Genomic DNA, 10,525 nt, shown 5'->3' on the forward strand with positions numbered 1-10,525 from the left:
ACAGCCCTCATTCTGCTGCACACAGCAGATGTAAAACTGAATCAGAGACGATCTCAGGAAAGCAGACGACCCAAAGGAAAACATATCCTGTTTTCCGAATCGAAAAACCCAAACAAAATCTGCAAGAAGAAAAACATGGAGTAAAACCAAAACATACCACTTTTTTTGTTTTGCAAACCCGGGTCATCTTTCAGTCTCGTAACTCAAATGACACTGCTCGCCATAAACGTAAGATATGACCACAAAGGGTCCAAGACTCAAGAAGCTTCTAGCTGTGTAGAACTCACTTCGCCCGGCCCACCGTGACCTTTCAGAGTGAGCTGCAACAGAATCAAATCACTGTCCCTGGTCAGAAGCCTGCCCGCCCGCCCAGAGGTCACGACCTTTGGCCTTTTGGTACCCTTTGGAATCTGGAACCAATTCATCCAGCCATGTTATGTATTCCCAGGAGATTGAGAATGAGTGGTCTCAGGGTCTGGGTTATGGTTAGAACTCTCTGCGACCCTAAATAGGCCTAATCTATCTCATCTCATCTACACCATCTGATCTGGGATCTACTGTATCTCTTGAAAAACATAATCTCCATATTCTCATGTGATCTATGAGGTGGAGGGGCGATCAGTCTTGGGAGTTGGGTGAAAAGAGGCTGAAGGTCTCTGAAGGTTGAAGGTTTGGGTGACGGTAATCTGATCTGTGATCTGTCTCTAAAACACCATGGTAACGTTGTTCATTGATAGAGCCATCGCTGACTGTTGAATGATGATCATTCAAGACCCGCTGACCAAGGGAGGCAAGATGGGTATACATGACAGATATATATTTAACTGACAGGGAGTCGCCCTCGATATCTGGCGTTTTTCTAAGAATTAACAAAGGTCTTATCGTCCTATTCCCAGTTTGATACAGTAGACAACTTCATCTAGCAGACGTCCCCCAGTGATGTGACCCATAGGAGCGATCCGTCCCCTGATGAGGACCACCACGGCTCTACGTACCTTCTTGGCAGCCCGGGACGGCGACCTGCGGGTGGGCTTGGGCATCTCGCTACTCAGGCCCAGGGGCAGCTTGGACACCGAGCCGTTCTCCCGCTTGGCGGGCGTGGCCGGGGGCGAGGAGGGGGCGGAGGAGCGGGTGGCGGGGCCAGGGGAGGAGGGCGAGGGGGATGGAGGGGTGGAGGAGGAGGGGGGGGGCTCGCCGGCCACGCGCTGGGCCATATCCTCCGTGCAGGTGAGGCGGAGGCTGCGCATGTACTCGTCCGTCTCCCGGTCCACGACTAGCAGCCTGGTCTCCTGCTCCAGCGCCTTGATGCGCTGCACCACCTAGGAGGGGGGGGCGGGGGGGTTCAGAGATGACAGAAGGACAGGATCAAAGAGGGAATGAGAAGGGGAAAAAGGGAAAGAGACGATGGAAAGATCCCACTTGGCAGTATGCTGGTTCTCAGCATAGTAAGACACCTTCTGTACATGAGACAGTCATCATGTCGCCACCCAGAGGCGTTGTTAGACATAAAACTCTACTGGGGCACAGGCCCCTATTCCTTTTTTCCATATATAGAAACTCCCCTTGCTTAACCTTTAGATGCGTGATTTCTAAATATTTCCGACGCTCCCACCATAGTGAGTTATTTTTCAGAAACGGAAGCTAGCTAGCTTTAGTTAGCTTCCGTTACCTAGCAACCTAGCATAATACTCGTAGCAATGCTACTACCTGCTAGTGTTACTTGTTAGCCTACTCATTGTAAATTTTGAAGCCATACTATAGCGTTTGTCATATTGTTTTTGTCTATCGGAAAATAGTAAGTTGGAATGTTCCAAATCGCACATGTGCAACGTTACGCTGTGAGACCAGCATTCGAACGATCACATATGTGCGACACTACTCCTTAACGGGTTAACAAACTATACAACAGTTCAACGACACAAGTTTGATATCAGCTTTGTCAGGGACATCAATAGTTAATGCGAGTGAGCATGTTTTAGTCAAAATAAGATGATCGGTAGGTCTATCATTTCGAAACGATATTTAGTTTTGTAATGTTTTATTAGCCTACCTCAATTCTGACTTGTGTGCCAAGTCCGACACTTGGACTTGTGTGTGCATCCTGCAGTGGCTATTTGGCAAGCTCAGAAGAGCGCGCTGACATGGAATTCTGCGTGCATCGGTTTGTGTTTTCGGTTAAACACTTTTACAAGCCTTGATTGGGATACTGCGTTAATTTTTTTATGCTAAATATCTAAATTAATGCACTGACTATTAAAGTAAATTGTTAAAACTCAAACTTTAGATTTTACTGGGGCACAGCAGATTTATACTGGGGCACGTGCCCCAGTAAAAAGGGTCTAACGACGCCCCTGTCGCCACCACCGGAATTTGATCATTTGGAACCTTCGGATTGTCTTGTCTGTTTGTCGAAGTTTGTTTATGCATGCATGCATTTTTTCTGCCTGCCTCTTTTTCTTGCACTATGCAGATGACTAAAACTACAGGAGTGTAGGCAGACGGGAGGCAGGGGGTTGCAGAGTAAACACTGACAGACCCTAGAGTGATTGCACGCAGTAAGGTAAGTTGTTAATGCCAACAAACTGACACTGCAATAGAAACAAAACAGCAAGCAGTCTATCTTTGCCCTGTGTTTTTTTGCCCATGTTAATATAGCTTCAGAAAGACGTTGTCTAACTGTCCTTCTGTATGTTCGTGATGCTGGGAAAATCATTATCTGAGCCTTCTGTCACCATTTGACAGCGCGCCAAGAGACGGCGCCTCCAAGATACCAAGAAACGTCCCTGAAAGTGAAACGCCAAACACAGATTAGCTGTTGAAACAGCAGTTTGATGCGGTTTGTTTAATGTCTGTTGCTGGGTTGTCATGTCTGCGCACAACTAAAGTGATGTTGAGGTGGACTTTCGTTGGGTGTGTTTGTCGCTCGAGAGTCACTGTTCAATGAAAGTAAAGAGTTGAGAGCTGACGTTTTTTCTGTAACCGGCTGCTATCAATTTATCTCTAGCAGAAAATAATGTCAGACTGGCTGCTTCTAGGCATATAACACTCTTGACTCAACAAAATGAAATGTTCACACGTGGGATGACTCGTTTCAGTCTCCCTTAAAACGATTTGGCCCTGTGATAAAAGTTCTCACCTGGATTTGGAACATGCATGTCATTCAAAGTAACTCAATTTATGAAGGCTCTCAGTATATGATGGCTATAATAGAGGGTAAAAAGTTTAAGTTGTCCATTCAGGTGAAGTTCGGGCTACTCACTTGGTGGTGCGTTTCTCTTTCCACATTTTCACCGTTCACCTCAATGACACGGTCTCCAGCGTGCAGCCCCGAAGCCTCAGCGGGCGACGCGGGCTCAACTTTGCGTATGTACTGTCCACTCTTTCCTTTCTCGCCGTGCAAGTGAAACCCATACCCACTCTCCCCCTTTAACATGAAACAAAGCCGCGGTTTCAAATCGCTGGACATTTCACAGTCCTGGACTGCCTATTTGTTTATATGAAGAACAGTGCTAGTTTCCAAAGTAGAGACGCCTGTTAAAAATGGTTTAGTTTTTTTTTTACTGCTACTCAACTCTCACAATAAAATAACATATTGTCTTCTTGTTCATGTCCTGCGAACTTCCAAACGTAAATCCTCGCGCTGACAAATCACTCTCACAATACACATCCACGTTTGGAGAAATTCCACCACAGAACTTTAAATGTTCACAAATACAACCCTTTAGAAAACACAGGAACGACCTCGCGCTATTGTGTTGCACGGTATCCAAGCCAAGCGCAATGGTGTCGGACACTCCAAAATGTATTATTCGTAGCGGCGCGCGGTTATTAGTCCATCATCACGATTAAAGCGAGTGACCCAACATTCTGCACTGCAAAAAGCAACAAGCGCTAACCACTCTCTGGACCTTCATCCATAACAACTGGTTGGGGAATAAGGATTCAATTACAGCATAAGCAGGCTTTCAGGCATATTGGATGAAGGTATAGCACCACCTGGCGACTTCCAACTATTTAGACGCTTGTTCACTTGACTTTTGTCAAAGTGTAACTATGACGCCCACAAGCGGCACACATACACTTACGCACACACATTAGATAGAACATAATTGATTGATTTCGCTCTTGGCATCGTATAGAGAGTCATTATACAAAGGACTTACAATAAGATTTTAAATGTGAAATACTTCATGTGTCGGTAGTAGTAGCCTAGTATAGTTATTGTTTATGTGATAATCATTGTTACTCAACGTGTTTGATTTCCTTACATATACAACAGGTGGCAGTAGAGCAATGTCAAAGTGTTGCTTTCCATAGTTTAGGCAACACTTCCCATTTGTAATTATGTTATTACTTGATATTTTCTGTAGCCTTTGCATGTGTGACAAAATGTAAGCCCTATGCTTGGAATCACTGGGGGGGAGGGGGGGAGGTGCAAACTGGGGCAAGTTGTAATTAGAGGGGCCATTTACGTTAAACATTATTGTTGCCATATAGTTTTCTTCACATTAACAGGCAAAATACCATGTTGATAATTATTCAGACTCTACATTTAGGGGGGGCACAAGGGGGTCCCCCTTTTATATATACAGTACCAGTCAAAAGTTTGGACACATTTTCCCTTGAAGATGTGTCCAAACTTTCGACTGGTACTGTAAATGTTAATAATTTAATAATTTAAAGTTAAATACATGGAAGAGGTATACTATAGGAAAATCCCTATCAATTATGACATCCATCACATTGAAGGATTAGGATACAATTACAATCAATCCAAGACCACAAATCACACCAATGTCGAATATGATTACATCTAATTCCACCGACAATCCATCATCATAATCAACAATGACAGTCGCCCCCCCCCCCCCCCCCACCCTCCCAGCGTTTCCTTGTCTAAGGGCTTAAGTGGGCTTAAACCTAATGTCAAGGACAATGACAAGGAACAGTCCTGACCATTTGGCTCAAACATCAATTAAGCCTCCCCGAATTATTCCATGGACAATGTCATTAAAAGAGGAATTTCCGGGTACTCTGGTCAGCATGGTTTACCTAGAGGCCATTTAATAAATGTAATTTGTTTCAGCAAGGAAGACTGTCAATGGTAAATTGATATTCTTAACATCTTATCTTTAGTGAGGGACTGTCTCTCTCTCTCCCCCCCCCCCTCTCTTTCTTTCTTTCTTTCTTTCTCTATCTATCTATCTATCTCTCTCTCTCTCTCTCTCTCTCTCTCTCTCTCTCTCTCTCTCTCTCTCTCTCTCTCTCTCTCTCTCTCTCTCTCTCTCTCTCTCTCTCTCTCTCTCTCTCACTCTGTCATTCTTTCTTTCTGTCTCCCTCTCCCCCATCTGACTAACATGTGATTTATAGTCTTAAGTGTCCTTGTTTTCATAAATGTCTTTCTCTTCCTAAACTATGATTATAAGAAGTATTCCACTACAAGAAATATTGTCTTCCAATCTGAAGCCAAGACCTGCTTATGAACAAACTGTGAGTTAAAATTAGACTTCAAATAAACACTCATCTTTTGCAAAGGGGGTGGTGGGACCAATTGCTCCCAACGTGTTTGACAAAGAAAATCAAAGTGGCAGCTTGACATTTGGAGAGTGTCACTTAATCTGTGGAGCGGGCATCCGTAAAATTATATATTTTTAGAGGAGGATGCCTGCTGTGTTTCTTCTGAAAAGTTTACGTTAATAGTGAGAGATTGATATCGATTCAGCACATGGATTGAGAGAGACATTGAGCAGAGTCAAGGTTGTCAAATATTGACCCTAAGGTTGGAAAGGTCAGATTTATGACTCATAGACATGCAGATAAAGACACAGAATCATAAACTCTCAAGTCTGAAAGCCTCACTGGGCTGTCAGCCAGCCCTGTGACAGAGTAGCACACTACCAGGACACAGCATGAGGGCAGAGAGCTGTCAACAGTTCTTCCATTATCCTCTCCAACCCCGTTCTTCTGTTCTCATCCATTGGTGGAAAGTTGCCTGAGAGAAAGTGTCTGTTACTAAAGCCCCTCTCCTCCTTCAGAGTAGCTATCCAATCTCTCCATACCCTCAATGAGGGGAGCCATGGAGGAACTAGAGAGGGAAGTACCCTGAGTGTCAACACTGGCTGTCCCCGCAGCACAGCTTTGTAGGAAATTGACAGGAGTACAGATGATGACTAGGAACTAGGTACTTGGCATGTCATTCAACACAATGTTTTTAATTAAAAAAAACATAGTCTGCAGCTCTGTATGTGCTGTTCAGAGCTGGTGACTTCTGCATGGAGCTACCAGTGCTCGATTACAGTAAGATATCAAGTTATTCACACTATGAGGGCTGATGTGTTCAGTTTCAATAAAATAACCAGCTAATTGATGAAAAGCCTAATATGTCACAGAAGTTGTGGGATGTTAGAGGCAACTCCGAGTTTGGAGCTGGACACCCTGCTGTATGTATACTACGAAACAGTACAATCTGGTATTTCTTTCTCAGAACAGTCACATATTTCAGACTGCTGTCCTAGGAGTGATTCTATATGTATGCCATTTCTAAGGTAATGTACATGTGAAGGAGCTTTTTCTCTCTGTCTTCTTTCGAGACACACATCTTCAAGAGTGTCAGATAGATTACGTTTTGAAGAGCTGTTACTCCCTCCCTTCTCCTTACTAAAACACCCCTGTTGCGAAGAGAGAAGGTTCGGAGGAAATGTCAGCCTAGGAACGCTGAAGGCTTTTGGAGTCTCTAATTCTCCCCTCCCTCATCTCGTCTCTGTGCACCACTTGTGTTTCTCCTCCAACAACCTTTTTTCTCCTCATTTTTATTCACCCTGTCAGATTGTCCTGTATCTTGCGGATAACAAATCCATGAAATAACAAGAGAGAAAATGAGACAGGTCTTCAGGGAGAGAGCTGGAGAAAGAAAGGTCTTTAATAAGAGTTACAGAAAGATATGGAGCTATACAGAGAGACCTAAACAAAGAGAGTCTAATCATTTTCAATAATATAATATACTGTAAATGATATATGTTCATTTTAAAACATACATTTCTGTTCTTACTATATGTTTTAGCTCAGTAGTGGAGAAGCATCGTGGCGTGATTGTTAAGGTGGTTTTCACGTAAGCGTACCGGTTCTTGGCTGACCTACGCCACAACAAATGGGTGTGTCGTGAAGTTCTCCTCTGTCACCCATAAGGGGGGTAAGAGAGCTTAGAGGGTGGCGCCAATATTGGTACCACTCGCAAAACCACAGTGTCTACTTTTGTCATTGAGTGTTAATGAAACAAATCACATGGCATTCAGAAGTTACAGTGGCATTGTGTACTTTTTGTGACACTTTGAGTTGATTTGTCTTGTCTGACGCAATAAGTCAAACCCTCCCATCTAACACAGTGGGAGGATTCAAGTCAACTCTCACGGAACATGAGAGGATTTGAAACAGTGTTATGCTCTGGGTGTCAGTTCAGTGTCTTGCAGCTCCATCTACAGGCCCCCCTATGGTCCATTAATTCTGCTCTGCCTGCAGACAGGTGCATCTGTACACCGATGGAAAGATAGACACTATAAACACACAGTCATGACATCAGCAGTGCAGGAAAAACACACATACACACATAGACAAAATAGGGGGGAGAGGAGACTAAACTGCTGACTTGACTGATTGTTGGTCTTTGATGTGTGTGTGCATGTGTGTTTGTGTATGCTTGGGGTCAAGGCGGTTGTGTGTGGGTATGGCAATATGTGCTAATAGGGGATAGTTTCAGGTATGTGTGTGAGTGTATTTTGATATGGGTGAATCTGTTTGGTTTTGCAGTGAGATGGAACTGATGTGTGGTAAATTAGTGTGTAAAGTGGCCAGGTGATCAGATGATTAGCACCTTAATTATCCATTATTGCATCCTGTGTCCTCTATGTGACCTCTCTCTATCTCTCTCTCAGTTTTGTTCATTTCTAGATGCTGAGAATGTAGCTTTACAAGAATGTAGATACAGCTTTACATGATGTGGCAAAAGTCTATCTTCAGAAATAGATCGCAAAAGAAAGCGAGGAAGAGAGAAAGAGAGAAGAAGAGTGAGAAAGAAGAAACATCGTATATATAATATAAATCATAGCACATAATGCGTGACATTAGACTGGTCATCCAGTTTGGTCATGCTCTCTGTCCCTCTGTTGGTTAGCCAAGTCTTCTCTGGGGTTAGTGAATTGTTTCCAGTTTACACTGAATGTGCGTACAAGAATGCAGGGATGCAGCTATGGTAAACGGGATAGGACAGAGGCTAGACTGAGGCCCACCTGACTCAGTGACACACACACACACGCACACGCACACACACTCACAGGCAAACACAGTCAAAGTCAAAGACAAATCCGTACACATACCATTAAAGTCATACGCCCCACACACATGAACACACACACACACATCTTGCTGAGGGAGTAATTCTCTCTGCCTGACTCCATGAATAAATCTTTGACCTATTCATCAAAAAAGGGTCCAGCTCATTTTCAAAGAGATTCGGGAACATAGATAATAGAGAATAGAGACATGCAGTGCCTGTGGGTACCTATAGGTAATTAAGGGTACTCAGTGCATAGTGCCTGTGATGCAGTCGGTGATTGTCTTTGCATACTGGACGCGTTTTTTTTCGCGCAATTAATTCGCAAATTAATAATTATTTTCGAACCCGTATCTAGTTAATGCAAGCTTTCACACTAGAGAAGTTATTTCTCTGAGCGATTTTGCGGCATTTATTTTTTCGAATAAAGGTCGATTTTTCTGAGGTTTCGCGTCGACATGTACACATCTGACCAATCAAAACGCATATTGTTGATTACGTCACATAGTCACCCAGCTAGCATGTGACCGACGGGTAGTGATGGGCATTCCGGCTCTTTTTCATGAGCCCGCTCGTATGGCTCAGCTCACCAAAAAGAGCCGGCTCTTTTGGCTCCCGAACGGCTCTTTAAAAAATACATGTTTTAACTATGAATTTGACTATGATGGGTGTAAAAACAATTTGAATTAAATTATGAAATGAAATCATACTCGACCGTAACCACATATCTTTAAAAATGCATTGATTTGTCATGGCTCTCCTCCGAGTTTTGACTACTCTGACTGTGTGTGAATTGGCTCGGCCCTCCCTCATGCAGGATTGACAGGAACAGAATGTGAGGATGATCGTGTGCGCCTTTAAGCCTACAAGTATTTTTTTGTTGTTCTTTGAATTAGTCAATTATTTTAAATACAATTAAAATTCATTATTTCATAATACATTTAGTTTTTATAGGCTGTAATCTATTAAAAATAGAGTCGGCTCTTCAGATATGCAAGCCAGCTCCCGACGTTCACCTTCAAGAGCCGGCTCTTAGAGCCGGATCGTTCGCGAACGACCCATCACTACCGACGGGCCACCAGCGTTTTTTGGGTGGCACGCCGTAACGCTGCGTTCACACTGCAGCGTTTTTTAACGCTCTGCATCGCTTGCCTTCCCACAGTACACCACACTCGGGGGCGTGTTAGACAAGTTAATACAGAGTTGTAGTTCTCTAAGGTCACTGTTGTAGTCATGGCTAAGCGTGCAGATTTGGGTTCATGTACTCACAATATCGATCAAAATACCACTTTTACACAACATTTATGTAAGTGCAAGATTTTACTAGTGCAAGATTACAGTAGAATACATGTTACGCCACCGGTCACTCAACCAGTCGTTTGTAGGCTGGGCTAGCGAGCTAGCAGTGGCACAGAACAGTCACGTAATGTGACGAGACTAAATTTAAAAGTAGGCTATAAAAACACACTAGGAACAATGACGACATCGGCAACCATGCACCATGCATTATTAGTTTCATGTATTCTTTAAATTCAGGCTCGTCACATTAGTAACTTTGTTCTGAACAGAACTGGGTTTGCAGACACATACGAAAAGTTTCTCCTCCATCTTGAAATTGTCAAACCTAGAAATGTTTACCATGACGAACAGTTGCTACGTTACAAGAAACCAATCCGATTAGCCAACGCTAGCGTTTTCACGCTCCTCCTTTACATAGAGTTGAGAAAATCCAACAACGCTCCGCTCCGCTCGCCTTCCCACAATGCCCTATGCGAGCGTCAATGCCTGGTTTCATTGAAAATGAATTGGAAGCCGACGCCCCGCGCCGCCCGCTCCGCTGCAGTGTGAACGCAGCGTAAGTGGCTTGCAGCGGTCGGGCCTCCGTTGGCTGACCATCCTCAAGCCGATAGTCGGCAATTACTCAGTGGTCCGCCAGTGTTTCTTGGGCGGCATGCCGATAGTCGTAACGTCACCTTAAGCTGTTTTCTGTCTCTTTTTGTTGTTGATATTATTGATAGTGAATAACAACAACAAATTACACTCAACGTTACATCAATACACGTATTTACATGAGCTTTTACGCAAGACCAATAAACAATACAACATATCACCTTTCTCGTGCTGGAATTATTTGAAGATACACTTGCGCGTGAACACGAATCTAACTACAACTGCCAACGTCTTGATGACCAGTACAGT

The 10,525-nt window shown here is 43.7% G+C and overlaps 1 protein-coding gene across 1 annotated transcript in view; it reads right to left on the bottom strand.

The window, feature by feature from the left end:
• Positions 1-3,791, bottom strand: part of LOC136940654 (Na(+)/H(+) exchange regulatory cofactor NHE-RF2) — a 28,171-nt gene extending 24,380 nt beyond the window's left edge. The window contains exons 1-2 of the mRNA XM_067232888.1: positions 3,260-3,791; positions 996-1,319 (exon numbers count right to left, since the gene is read on the bottom strand). Coding sequence (XP_067088989.1) covers positions 996-1,319; positions 3,260-3,466 — 531 coding nt within the window. The 5' untranslated portion in view covers positions 3,467-3,791. The remainder of the gene's footprint in view (positions 1-995; positions 1,320-3,259) is intronic.
• Positions 3,792-10,525: the final 6,734 nt, after the last annotated feature.

This window comes from Osmerus mordax, chromosome 3, assembly GCF_038355195.1.
Source record: "Osmerus mordax isolate fOsmMor3 chromosome 3, fOsmMor3.pri, whole genome shotgun sequence".
Lineage (NCBI taxonomy): Eukaryota > Metazoa > Chordata > Actinopteri > Osmeriformes > Osmeridae > Osmerus > Osmerus mordax.